This window comes from Mchenga conophoros, linkage group LG20 (assembly GCF_057382185.1).
Source record: "Mchenga conophoros isolate Kocher_MC1m ecotype Shallow Benthic linkage group LG20, M_conophoros_male_GT1.1, whole genome shotgun sequence".
NCBI lineage: Eukaryota > Metazoa > Chordata > Actinopteri > Cichliformes > Cichlidae > Mchenga > Mchenga conophoros.
This window is the reverse complement of record NC_140545.1, coordinates 35952874-35967681: the sequence shown is the minus strand read 5'-3', so window position 1 is coordinate 35967681 and position 14808 is coordinate 35952874. Positions and strand designations below refer to the sequence as shown.

Genomic DNA, 14808 nt, shown 5'->3' with positions numbered 1-14808 from the left:
CTCTATTGTGAATGAAATATTTGCAGATTGTTAAATTCATTTTTGGTTCAATTTTTACACAACTTTGAACCTTTCTTGGAACTGGGGTTGCAAACTGCCCTAAAATTAATGAGTATGAATTAATTTAAACAGCGAGAAACTAATAAAATGAAATTAAAATGATCAATAGCTGAATCAAAGCAGATTCATCCAGCTTCCAGCTCTCAAAGCCTCTCACAGTTACCTTACATTAGCAAACTGACAGAACAACCCCTGAAATACCTGTGAAGCCTCTGTTACCAACAGGATGAAGGTCTTTGCTGAGATGCTCATACAGCGCTCTGCTGTCCTTATCTGTCCTACTGTCCTTCTCTACTAATCAGACTGAAAACATGACAGTGGTGGCATTAATCATCACGTATGTAAATGTTTCCCAGGGTAATTTCAGTCAACAGCACAGGTCATACTGAGGCATGAAGAACAGATCTTATGCAAACTTACTGACTTCCTGTGTTTGCTGCTGCCTGAAACAGATGTTTACAATCTCACACTATTTATAAAATAGGAAGATTTTATAAATGCAAAAAGAAACATACCATGAGTTCAACATTTATTTGACAGCTACTCTGCAGAACAATTTAAAATAAATAAATACATTAGCTTTAAAGAACATTAGCATGAAACATGTAATAGTGAACATGGTTGGTAAGCAAAGATGCTCACACAACAAATCCTTATTATGACCTCATGTGAATGTGCAGAAGGACACTTCTGCCAATAACACTCCCCACTTCACTTAAAAAACAATCAGCATTTATTCATAAAATTAATAAACAGTTATTAGCTTTAGCTCAGTAAAATGTGCAGTCTGTACTCTTAACGGTTTACTTCTGGCTAAGTGTAAAGAAAAACAAACTCATGTAGGGATGAGACTGTAAAGCATGAACGTGTAAAATATGAAACTTTAACCGAGTTTTCAGTTTGGTTACTTCAGCCAGCAGCAGAATTTCTTCCCATGGTTAAAGCTCGTGTGTCAGAAAGTCAAAACTCTCCCTGTATTCAACTGTTTCCCTCAAACTGTCACATCGTTGAATTAAAAGAATCTCACATTTTGTGAGAGAACGACTTCATTTTGAACCCTGCAGGAGAAAATATGCCATCAGCAGAACAGAAGCTAGTCTGCAGTAGAATACAGTGGATTTTCCAGAGAGGCGCTCGGGTCAGAGCCTGCGTCTCCCTGAGGCTCAGGCGAGGTGCTGCTGGGAGAGTCCACGTCTGCTTTTGAACTATTCAGCTCAGATTTGGTGAGTTTGCTCGAGTTGTCTTCAGCCTGAAAAACAAAAACAAAAAACAGAGATTTTATTGTTTTTACTGGAATATTTTTTTATTAATATGTTCATGTTGTTTCCTGAAGCTAGCCTGTTAAACCCCAGGGGTCTTTCTCAGGTTCCTGCTTGGAAACAACACGCCCAGAATGAAGAGTATTTCTCTGCAATTACAAACTGTGTGTAGTATTAAAATAAACACTTGTGAGGCTTCATCAGAGCTGTAAATATTACAGCAGATGTTATTGTGTCTGGAAAAATAAGACGATTTTTTTTCCTCGCCCAATTTTCTTTTACTTTTATAACAACTTTCAAAATCTTCTGGCGTACACATTAAACCAGGAATCAACATGAACATGATCTGTGCAAAGACCGATGCTGCAGTGAAACAGAGCAAAGTTACAGAGAGTTTAGTGAAGACAAAGCCAGGGGTTCTGCAGTTTGGCAAACTGTGAGTTGGTTTTGGCTCAGGAGGCGAGATCAGCACGAGTTGATGCAGCTAAATGTGACACATCACAACAGACAGTAGAAGTCAACAATATGAACGACACAAAGGAAAAATGTCCCAGACACAAAACCTTTCCCAGATTACAGTTTTGCTTTGTTCTGTCCAGCGTTTTCCTTACGCTGTGCTCAGGCGTGGCTGCAGTGATCACGCTGTAATCATCGGTGGTTTCAGGCGTGTTGTTGTATTTGGCCAAAGCATAAACTGAACTGATTTCCACAGGAGCGGCTCCTTTCTGTCCGCCCTCGTCTCTGATTTCCTCATACACGGCGTTGTTGGTCTGCAGGAGAAGAAAAAACTTCAAATCCTGTAACGTCAAACTCTGATGATGTCAGAGTTCGTGGAGCTCACCTCTGTGACAGCAGCGTACTCTGTTTCCACAGGATGACCTGAAAAACACATCAGTGAGTTTGAACCAGTGCAGGTGAGGAGAGAGGACAGGTGTGTGTGTCCTGAAAACAACAGGAAGTCAGGTGATGCAGTTAAACATGGCGGCCTGTTACAGCGGCTGCAGTGGCTGTTACACACAACTCAAGACGTCTTAGACACACACTGCCTGCGTGTGTGTTTGTCTCTGTGTGTGTGTGTGTGTCTGTGCATGTGTGTGTGTGAGTGTGTGTCTGTCTGTGCATGTGTGTGTGTTTCCTGTTGCCTCACTCTTTGCAGATCTTTTCTTGCAGAATATCAGCACAGACACTGATAAAAGGATGATGATGATGATGATGATGATGACAGCCACAGTCAGACCCACAGACGGCAAACCATCTGCAGCAGATTCAGAAGACGTTAGTTTACACTCACACCTCCTGATACAATAGATAATCAGTATTTTCTCTGTCATGTTAGTAATATGAGGCCTGTGAGGTGAGTGTTTACCAGTATGAACCTTTACATTCAGACTCAGGGTAAGTTGGAGAGTTGCTTTTGCATTACTGTGTTAAACAGTCTCAGTGTTTGGACAACAGCACATCTTTAAGTTTATCTCTGTAGACCACAGCAGTGGATTTTAAACCAAACCATCAACATTTGAGGAAAGTTTTTATTAAATATTTTAAATTAACGAAATTCTTTGATATAAATTCCACAGTGGTCGTGTGCAGATGTGGATCTTTAAAAACCTGTGGACACAATGGTACCGTCAGATGTTTTCTCGGGCTGCTCAGTGGTGAGTGAAGGTGGGAAGGCTGATTGGACGACTGCTGAAACAGGTCAGAGAGTGAAGTTTGGTTTAGATGTGGTTCTTATTTAAAAGCAGAGAAAAAGCAGCCCGCTCACACACTCAGAGTCACACATCACTGTGTGTCAAAGTGTGTCTCTCACTGCGAGTAAGGATGTTTGTCACATCACATCTTTGACGTCACAGTAGGCAGGTATCATAGCTCAACATGCTGGGTGTATTTTAACCACCCTAATATTCTTCTGTACTATAGCCAACCATTAATATGCGTCCAAACCAGTGCATGAAACCAAGAAACAAACACAAAAGTCCCTCAGAGTGGACACAAACTGCTGTCTTCAAACTTTGTGACCTTTCCCATCTCCTGATGTTGTAGCACTTTAACAAAAAGGACACATCAGTCCTCCTGCAGCCAGTTTGGAAATGAAAAGTCAAAGAACACCTCATTCTTAAAGGTGAGACACCAGCAGCGTCTCATAGATCTGCAGTATCTGACATCTGGGACAAAAGTGTAAAGAAAGATTCTGAAATTCAGATTTTAAAATAGCACCAAGTTTTGATACTGCTGCAGAAAAACTGTCAAATTAGATTTTAGTTCCAGAAAAAGTGCAAATCATTAGCTACAGTAAGATAACATGTCTGGTTATCTGAAACGGCAGCAGCTATCAATGACTGAATTAGCAACATTAAAAACATATTTAGGGAAAACTCACCATCTGTGACGTTGATCTCAAAGTCTCTGAATGAACCTTGACCAGCAGCTGTATTCAGAGAACATCTGTACTGTCCTGAGTCAGACTCAGTCAGCTGTGTGATCGTCACATACAGAATTCCTCCTCCTTTATATTTCTCCTCTGACGTTCCTCTAAATCCAATTCTGTATCTGTCTTTGAAATCATCTTCACCATCTGTTTGAAGAAGAACCTCATGCTCTCCACATTCTCCTCTGCAGAGGTACTTTTGTCCTCCAGCCTGATTAAAGGAACATCCGACTGTGAGAGAGCTTCCAGTTTCTTTATCAAAGTGTTTCAGCTGATCATCGTTTCCATCCAGCAGTGCTGTTAAAGAGACAAACGATCAGTAGTTACTATCAGTGCTGAAGATGATGCAGTCTGATCACAATAACTCCAGTTTGACCCACAGTTACACTGGGAGCTGCCCAGTTCAACCAGTCTGTGGCTGGAACAGTGAATTCAACATTGATTTGAAGTGAATTCTTCAGCTTCAGCCCGACCTCCTCGTGCCATCATCACAACATCATCATAAAACAGTGACACATGCAGACACTCTGCTAGTGTCACTCTGGAGGTTTTACTGTGTTTACTGTACAAAGCGGGATTTAATCTTGTCCACGTAACTTCAGGGTTAATCGTGTTTTTTAATATGAAGCTGGTTCACTTATTACCCGTTTACATCACTGTGCTAATATATATGCTAAGCTAATCTGCTCCAGAGCAGGTAATGTTCCAGATCACAGATCACCAGGAAACCACAACCTACTGTCCAATCAGATCTCTGGAACCGAGACCTCTGAGAGCAGATGGTGGTGTTCAATGTCTTTGCTTCTCCTTGTTGATGCCTGAAGGAATATTAATTATTAAATACAAATTTATTCCCTGATTCTTTTTTCTACTGCAGTTTTATTGTTTCATAATCAAAGTATCTGATCCTAAAACAAGCAGCTGTTCGATGACCTCACATCAGATTTGCACACAACTCTAACAAGAGGTGCATTTGAAAGAGTAAAAACTAAACCTTTCTTTTAAACATGAATTTAATGAAATGCTGATTATGATCCATCAGATTCTCTGTGTTTTAATGAGCTGAGACACTGATCACTTCAAAAACCTAAACTTTATTAGTCCAGTAGCTCGTTCACAGTCTTACTGATGGCAGCGTTCATTCAGGCCTTTAACACAGTTTACTTTAGTCTGTATTACTGTGTGTGTTTAACCTCTTTATAGTTTTATCTTCCTTCTTAAAATCAGCTGCTCTGATGTTTCCATGTTTCTGATTGGTCAGATGTTGCTCCCGCCTCTTTCATGTGAACACACGGGCAACGAAGGGGTTAACTTAGCGAGCTGGTGAAAAGCTTCATGCTAATGCTGATGTCAGGTTCAGTGAGTCCACACAGGACTGTGGTTTAGGAAACTCAGGCTTTAACCCTGAATGCTTCAGTTCCTGTGCAGGTGATCAGAGGAATCAAAAACCCAACATCATCACTGGAACATGAACCAGGACTCACTGTGCCAATAGAGCAGAGCCTCAAATTTAATCCAGCAACATGAGAATAGTGTGAGGTTAAGAACGCCTCAGTGAATCCTGTGCAATACAAACATGGATCAAACAGATAAATTCTAATTTACACACAAACCTTTGATTTCCATTTTCAGACTCAGAAACTGAACACAGTTTAGTTCATGCTCATGACGTCCAGCTCAACCACAGAAAGCAGATCAGCTGATCACTTAGACGAGACCTCAGATATCATATTAGCCGATCTCATATAGAGCTGTTAGTGTCTCCTGCCCACAACCCTCCACCACAGCGTCTGATGAAATAAATGTGTCTGTCTGCTCTGTTCTGTGCAGCACGATTCACTCACATCATCCTGACATGATGGAGATTATGGCACGAATGTTCTTTTCCATAGTTTATATACATGACTAGAGTTAAAGAAACAGTTTAGTAAAGAGAAGTTTGTTCAGAGAGTCACTGCCTGTGAAAACTGATAAAAAGTTTAAGTAAAAAACTCAGTTTCACAAAACTTTTCTTCAGACTTTCAGAGACAAAACAGAGAAATCAACATTTGCACAGTTTAGACTGAAACTCACCTTCAGCAACAACAACTTCAAACTGTTTGTATGAAACTGATGATGGAGATTCAGCCACAGCACAGCTGTACTGTCCAGCATCAGACATGATCAGCTGTGTGATGTTCACAGACAAAGCAGGAGTATATTCTACAGCTATATATTCAGTGCTGTATCTGTGACGTTGATGCTTCTCATCTGTTGTATTAATAAGAATGTTTTCTCCTTCACATTCTCCTCTGCAGAACATTTTCCATGTTCCAGCAGTAAACCTGAATTCAGCTGTAAGATTTCCTCCAACGACTCCAAATGAAATGTTTTTGTTGTTGTTGACTTCAGGGTTTCCCTCCTGCAGAGCTGTTGGAAACATGAACCATCAACAGTTACTGTTTGTACTTCCTGTAAGAAGCTGCAGTCTGATCACAGCATCCACACACAGACACACTGAGACTAGAGTCTGAATGTGAAACACTGAGAGCTCAGAGTTTAAACATCATCTTCTGTTTCACTTTTCTCTCCTCATTGATCAGAACAAAGATCCACATTCAGTCCTGTTAGAGCTCTGACACTAAACTGTTTGTGATCAAGAGGAAACTAAAAGTTTAACATCACTGAGTTATTCACACTTTGGTTTTAGGCGATGACTCACAGTTTATATTTGGCTGCAGGATGTGAGGCAGTTTATTCTGTTTCATCTGAGTTATCAGGAACAAAGTGTTTGCAGGCAGATTGTCTTAGTTTAGTCAAATTAAAGTTCAGCCAAGTCGATAAACTCTGAAGGCAGCAGGCTGAGTTTGTTCCCTTTATTTTACTGAGGAAGTAACAAACACTTGTAATGAGCTGTGTTTGAAACGATGGTTTCACATGTTATCAAGTCCTGAAGTGAGCAGCAACATGTCCATGAATGTCTCACTGTGATGGTTTCTTCTGTCCATACTGGCCACAAACACATCCATGGAATCATGAATAAAAGCAGTTTGAATGGAAGAAGCGTCCATGAAAGTGACTCATAGCTGACTCTGATCATCATGTTTAACAACAGAAACATGTTGAAGAAGGAGAGTGACAGAAAGAACAAGTGAATGTACTCACAAAGGAAGAAGCAGCAGATCAGAGTGTGACGGACTTTCATGATGAGGCTCTGATGGTTTACTGCTGCCTCTCTTCTTCTTCACTGGAAACCAGGAACTTGTGACGCCTCACTTCTCTGACTGAAGGAGTCCCTCCTCCAAACACCACAGCACCTCTACACTCCTCCCCTCTGCATCCGTCTGTGAGTCTGCTGCAGGGCTTCCTGCTCATTCATGCACCTCTTTACATTTACATTTATCCCTGAAACCAGAATTCACATCACTAATTTAAAATGTGATGATGTGTCCAGCTGATTCTTCCACCTCAGCTAAAATTCATTTAGTCTTCTTCTAATATTAAAACTCTTAAATGATCATAAGTGTCATTGTTATTTGTGCATATTGTTCTTGAGACTTCACAGCATTTCAGTACCTGCTGACTCTGAGGTTGTAAATCTGTCCGACCTTCATTAAAGATGTAAGTTTTTCCATGAGATCTTTGGAATCTTGTGTTCATATTTTTATTAGATAATTCCTTATTTAATTAACTTAGTTTCATTTTGACTGGACATAATAATGAGACTTAAATATTACATCATAACTAACATGACAGCCAGCACAAAGACCCAGGATAGAGGATCATTCTGGTCCATTTCAAAAAGTTGCATTGAGGCTGTTTTTTGTCTATAACAGCTGCAACAGCTCGACTTCCTGTTGATGCGATCTCACTGAGTCTGAGGTCAGCTCGTGGCAGAAAAGGAAGCTGAACGTCAACACTGACCAAGTTTGACAAACTTATTGCTCAACAGCACTGAGGGAACAGCTAATATCTGTGCTGTTGTTACATGGAGAATTATTTTATTCTCACAATAACAAAGAGGAAACATCTCCACTGACCATGAACTGACTTAACATTCAGAATCTGAGTTTCTTTGGTAAATATGAACTTTAGTGTGTGCAGAGTTGCTGTGGTTGTTCTTGTTAATGAATTTCTTTGAATAAAAATCTTTTTACAGCATTAGTTCTAAACAGTGGGCTGATACTCAATGCAGAAGCAAATAGAGGAAGTTCATATTGCTAAGGTTAAAAATAAGCGGCGCTGAATGCTCGTACGTCACACCATGTAAGGGTATGAAGTCTATGATGGACGTGCAGTCCGAAAGAAAATCCCCATTTTGTTTTCATGACTGACTCTGAAGTTGTGACACAGAGGAAGATTTTTTTGCAATCATTTCAATACTTAGAATTTAGCCAAGGGGAAGTCTCTATGAGGACAAAAAATGGTCAGGTTTCCTGCTCAGTGGGTCAGGGTTACTGTGGTGCCACTCCTGAGCTGGGTCCAGGGCTCGAGGATGAGCCACCATGAGCCAAAAGTCCTCTTGGACAAATTCACCTCAGAGTAGGTGAGTTTGTGTTGCGATCTAAAAGTAGTTATAAAACTTACTAAAGTAAATACTGAAATACTTACTAAAGACTACACTTATTTAACAGTGTTTTATTTTTGTTTCGAAGCGTAACATGATGACAGTGCATTGTGGTTGGTTAAATAAGAATGTGTTAAGTGGGTCCCATGCACTGCTGGAGCCGAATCGTGACACACCATGAGCAGACGGCCTAGTTGTTAGAGAACGGCTAATTCAGCTCCCCTCAGAAGATAATGCTAAAGTTGCAGTGACTGTGGAAAATATGACTGACCATGATATCACCCTCTGTGGTCGCACTACACTGGGATGGCTGCACAATGCTGATGCCATCTACATGCCGCAGGTAAAATGTATGGAGGGTGAGCTTTCTAAGACATCAGACAGTAGTGCTTCCACACCCACAGTGCAGTCCAGTCAGACAACACAAACTGAGCCCTGGGACCCACCAGTGGATTTGCGCCATCTGACAAGTGACAAACAGCAGCAGGTAAAACAGATGCTGAGGGAGGAATGCAATGTTTTTGCGAAAGATGACTGAGACATGGGATGCATTAAAGATCTGTACCTGGAGATACTAGCTAAAAGCTAAAAGACAATGGGCCTGTGCAAAAGACATATATGCAATCCCCAGACACCTTTATCAGGAAGTTAAAGCACACACACAGGACTTACTCAATCAGGGCTGGATCCAAAAATCTTGTTCTTCATATTCTTCACCTGTGGTATGTGTCAGGAAGAAAGATGGTGGCCTTCGCATGTGCGTAGACTGTAGGCTCTTGAATGCAATGACACTGCCCGACAGACATCCCATCCCGAGAATACAAGAGATCCTGGAAAACCTCGGGGGCAACTCCTTGTTCACAGTATTGGACCAGGGAAAGGCTTATCACCAGGGTTTCATGAGTGAGAACAGCAGACCCTGTACTGCATTTATAACAACATGGGGACTCTATGAGTGGGTGAGGGTCCCATTCAGCCTTACTTATGCCCCAGCAGCATTCCAGCGCTACATGGAGGGATGCCTGGGAGACCTCAGGGAACAAGTGTGTGTCCCATATTTGTAAGATGTAGGGGAGACCGGGGATAGTTGTAACGTGGGTCAGTTGTAACACTTCCAATTTCTCCAATCAGGGCTAAGTTTCAAATGATGTGACTCATCCTGTGCATGCCCAACTCAGTTCTGCTATCACATGTGAAAAATCAGCACATTTTGTCAAACACAGACAATTTAACATGAAAAAAAGTAATTTGTATGCCAAAAAGTAAGTTTTTCTACTTTATTTCAATTTCTAATAGCATTATCTGCTTTTCAGTTAAACTCATCAAACTTAAATTATGTTATTTGTATGTCTATGGGGATATATTCTGTGTAGGTCTTTAGTGCTAATGTTTTAGCCGTTGGCTGTAATGTTAGCTAGTTCATGGCTATAGGAGTCTGGGTCAGTTGTAACAGCAACAGTCTGGGTTAGTTGTAACAATAATGCAGATGTTACAACTTACCACACTATTACTTTAACTTATATTAAACAAGTTGGGGCAACGACATCAGCAGAGAGAGGTTCACTGGTCGCTTTTGTATATGTGGTTAATGCCATTGGCAACACAATTCCTCCACTGTTTGTGTTCCCACACATACATTATGCAGACCACTGTGTCAGAGATGGACCAGTAGGAAGTACTGGTCGTGGAAATAAATCAGGATGGGTGCAAGAAACAGATTTCCTCATCTTTCTGAAGCACTCTGCAAACCTCACCAAGGTAAGCCATGATAAAAAGTAATGGAATTGCGATGCTGGTGAACAACTACATTTTTTCAGCTTCATTGCTATGTTCAAAATTGGTGCAAGAGTTGTAGGTTATAATGCCCACTGAGCCAATGAGGCCAAACTCAAGGAAGACCAACCAAAATTAATGAAATATTCAGTTGCAGAAAATTCCATAATTTGTCTTTTTTGGGGGGTTGGAATATGTTCAAAAGCTAGATTTCTGCATTCTGTCACACACACACACACACACACACACACACACACACACACACACACACAGAGCTACATAAATGGCTCTAAGTGCATTCATGTGTTGAATAAACAAAGATTACATGTTAATGTTTTGTTAGTACCCTTATTTCATTGTGTTACATTTCACCCCAGGATATGTTACAACTAACCCAGACTATGGGGTTAATTGTAACATTTCACTCTTTGTGTTTGAGACCATACCATGCAATGGGTAATTGTGCTGCAGAGAAAATAGCTGCACTATTTAATAGCCGAGACATGTAAATACTTTGGATTACATTTTGAATCCACTACCTTAAAAAAGCTCCAATTTACAGACAGAAATTTCAAAAATGTTACAACTATCCCCGGTCTCCCCTACTCGTCTTTAGCTCAAGCTTCAAACAACACATCCAAAATGTGAGGAGAGTGCTACTGTCAACTAGGGATGGGTACCGGTATAATGGCACCGGTTCTGACATAAACGTTAGTAACCAGACCGAAAAGCAGCGCACATTTCGGTGCTTTATTTCGGTGCTTTTTTCCCCCTGAGATGTCACACACTTTAGATTCTAGCCAATCATTTTACCTTTGCAAGCGTAGTAGGCGGGCCCAGGTACGTAGGTTCTTTTAGAGCAGAGCTACAGATTAAAAATGCCCAAGGCCAAGCGGTCAAAGTCTGGCTGTACTTCACAGCAAAAGATGCAAACTCAGCAGCAACAAGTGCTTTATGGTAATATTGTGATACTGTCAAAGGAGGTAACACCTCGAATCCAATGAAACACCTGGCGACGCATAGCGTTTTTTTAAAAGCCGAGAAATGCACCGTATTTAATAGCTTGCTGCCAGACCTCACACCGAGCACATCTACTGCGGGTGTGGTGCCTGTTATCGGACCCGGAGTTAGCAACATCCCCCAAAAACCCGAAGACGAGAGTCCTGGCCCCTAGCCCTGCCAGTGTAGCAGAAATGATGAGGATGATGATGCAGCAGCAGCCGTTCTTCTCTGCGTGAGTAGCTTAATGTTGTTCGTGTGTAATTTACGTTGAGTAGGCTAACCACGTTATTACATTAATGCATGTAAGGTGAACTAGCAAACATCATCATAGCTACATGCGGCTGTCTTCTTGTTTGATGGCAGATACTCCCTTCACCCTGGCCAAAAAGGCTAAAATGACCAAAGAAAAAGTGGAAAACCGTTAAACATGAGAGGTTTTTGGACAAAGTTTGTGTTTTTTCCATTGTTTAAGCACTGCTTCCAGCCAAGAGTGATGCCATATATTCCCTATTGTCACGGTCTGGCTGGCAGACCGTGGGGATGAGGAAAGTAGGACCTAAAACGCAGGACTCTGCGATGCCACAGTGCACTTTATTTACAGTGAATAGACAGGTAAGTCCAACAATTAACTCAGAGATGTAATTTGCCAATGGTGCTCATCCCTTGCTCCCGGTGCGTCCCGTGCTGTAGCCCCCTTAGTTGGTGTGCTCCCCAACTCGCTTCTTCGCTCGACTTTCCTGGAGGAAGAAGGGAAAACAACAATTAGCCACACGCGCTAGTCGACTACCAAGACCACATGCCTAGCGCAGACTATACCGGTCAAGAGTAATAATCCCACGTCGACTGTTGCCGCGAGTCCAGGTTAAATACCTCTCCCTAGCCGGGAGGGATGATTACCACCAGCTGGTCAGGTAATCAGCTGCAACAGCAAAGAGGGACTCCCGATGGCGACAGTCACCCGGACACGCCTCTCCCACGACGCGCGCTTCTGTCAACAGCCCCGAGGACGGGGGGAGAGAGAGAGAAGCAGACACATGCACTCTACATACAAACGTGGACAGAACAGTAGACAACACAGACCCCAAATAATAGTAGTAATACTAATAACGACTGCTCACGGACCCCTGAGTGCTCCAGAGCCGGGTCTGTGACACCTATAGCTGCAGAAAAGGCTAACATTGTTATCTTTTTTACAAAAAACAGCTAAACATGAGAGGTTTTTGGACAAAGTGTGTGTTCTCCATTCTTTAAGCACCGGTTCGAGCATCGTTTAAGCACTGGCACCGTTTCAAAAGTACCAGTTTGGTACTGGATAAAACCTAAATGGTAAATGGCCTGCATTTGTATAGCACTTTTTCTAGTCCATAGGACCCCAAAGCGCTTCACACTACATTCAGTCATTCACCCATTCACACACACATTGGTGATGGCAGCTACATTGTAGCCACAGACACCCTGGGGCGCACTGACAGAGGTGAGACTGTCGGACACTGGCGCCACCGGGCCCTCTGACCACCACCAGTAGGCAACGGGTGAAGTGTCTTGCCCAAGGACAGAATGACCAAGACTGTCGGAGCCGGGGCTCGAACCGACAACCTTCTGATTACAAGATGAACTGCCAACTCTTGAGCCATGATCGCCCCACAGTAGATGACAGCTGAGGTGCCCAGAATGCAGACATAGCCATAAACCAAGTATTGTCTCTGAAAAGAACACACACCTGAAGCATAAAGAAAAGATGAGAGAGAGTTTGGTGGTTATTGAAATGGTTTTGTGAGCTTTTAGCTGAGATTCTGACATTTCAGTGGATACCACATGTGACATGTGTATTATTGTAGGGTTACAATAAAGTACCTTAAGGTTACTGTTGTGATTTGTGTACATAAAATCAAATTGAAGTGATACCCACTAATGTGTGATCACATTGATGTCATTGATTTATATTTAAGTTATTGTACTTTAAATGTAAGAGATGTTTCTATTTGAAAATGCTCTAAATTAACTAGTTTTAGGTAGAGACCTGGTACCTAGTCTGGGATATTAGATTTTTGTAAATACTTGTTTATGGCTTTAGCAGCATGCTACAGGTAGCATGTTGGATCTCACAACCCCAACACTGTAATATTACTGACCTGCTCCACCTTTGTAGTGTGTTGTTTTTGTCACTTATTTTCTGCTATAAAGTGTTTACTTAAATTCAGTGCACATATCAAGATGGAGCTGATTACACTATTGTTTTGGAACATTTGAGATTCATTTTTTTTAGCATTCAGGAGTATTCAAGAACGACAAGCCACGTCTTCCTGTCTAATCATTTCTTATATATATGGCTCTGTAATGTTATGTGCACGTTGAAAATTTTAGCATCTCCTAGTGGTTAGCTTGGAAACTGCGACCAAGTGAATTTTTCTGTGGCTTGGCTTGTTCCTTCCTATTGGATGTTTAGAGTGGGGTAATGCAGGAAGCCATTTTTGTATTGGGATTTGCACAATGAGGCATACCAGACGTCTCCCTGTTTAATCCTTCGTCATCCACCTTGTTATGCCATGAAGAAGCTTTGTTTGTAAGTTTGAATTGTGTTTCATCTTGATGAGTAGTGAGTGGTGTATATTTTATTGCTTTTATGCATATTTGGAGAGATTTGTATGTAAATGCCTAAATCTGTTCGCCATGTGAAGCAAATGCATAATTCATTATTTCCATTGACCATATTTATTTGATGTAATATTCAATAGTGAAGTGTTCATTCCTTGTCTTCATTAAAGCCTTATTTTCATGCATTTATTTCTACCAGGGAGAACACAGGTGAGCTTTGAGGCCTGGACGAGTTTGAAACCTTTTCCCTCCAAAATGGAAACTGGCTGAAAATAAAAATGGGAATCTCTTTATCTGTTAATTTTATAAATTCTTCTCTCAGCTTTGCAGTTGCTGCTCGTTTTATGAGACGAGTAAACCCCAACAATCAGCAAGCACATGGTGACAGTGGGAAGGAAAAACCCTTTTGTCTCCACATGCTGTTCAGTATAGACCTAAATCCTCAAGGATTCTGTTAATGGTTACAAAACAAAACATGTACTTATAGGTGAAGTGGGAAGCACATGTTTGCAGTGAGGTGTCAGAGGACGGATGTTTCTTGTAAAACAGCTTTTGTGTCTGTGTTGAAACTGATTCATGGTTTTCACTGAAAGGAAGCTTTTTTCCAGTAAAGCCATCACTGTCATTGTTATACAGATTTAGAAAGCTTCAGTTTTCTTCTTTTATTTTTGTTTAATTTATGATTTTCTTTTTTTTTTTAAACACTGAAAATGTTGAGTGAAACCCTGGAATCAGAAAACAAACCCAGGTGTGAATCCAGAGAGTCTCATGTGTGATGTGTGAGTGTAGAGTAGGTCTGGTCCTGGTCCCTGCCGGCTGGATCGAGGCTCTGGTAGGTCGAGTCTTCACGTGTAGAACCTGGAGTACAGTTCTCGTAGTGGACGTCCTGAAACAGAGACAAACTGTCTTCTTCACATAAAAAGAAGAGACTCTGACTTGGTTAAATCATTTGTGCTGGTAAATATTTCCACGTTGCCTCGTTGAACCTCTCAGACAACAGTGTCTCTGTTTGTTGTTGGAGTCTCCGTCTGGGCGGCCATTTTTGTCACCTACCTGTTTGAATTCACCTTCTTGGACTGTAATTTCTGGAACAGTCTACAAACTGAACCATCACACTGTGACTGCTTTATTTCTTTGTTACAGTA

The 14808-nt window shown here is 41.4% G+C and overlaps 1 protein-coding gene across 5 annotated transcripts; it reads right to left on the bottom strand.

The window, feature by feature from the left end:
* Positions 1-576: 576 nt before the first annotated feature.
* LOC146551331 (uncharacterized) lies at positions 577-6969 on the bottom strand. 5 transcript variants are annotated; one of them, XM_085258760.1, is made up of 8 exons: positions 6892-6969; positions 5821-6156; positions 3700-4044; positions 2928-3008; positions 2467-2574; positions 2161-2198; positions 1931-2089; positions 577-1309 (listed from the first exon to the last, which is right to left on the bottom strand). In XM_085258760.1, exons 1-8 carry the CDS (start codon positions 6929-6931, stop codon positions 1154-1156), a joined length of 1263 nt encoding a protein of 420 aa, XP_085114886.1. In that variant the 5' UTR covers positions 6932-6969; the 3' UTR covers positions 577-1153. The 5 variants fall into 5 exon arrangements, with proteins under 5 accessions (XP_085114886.1, XP_085114887.1, XP_085114889.1 ...); XM_085258761.1 differs by having other exon boundaries at positions 2928-3005; XM_085258763.1 differs by having other exon boundaries at positions 2946-3005.
* Between the last annotated feature and the right edge of the window lie 7839 nt (positions 6970-14808).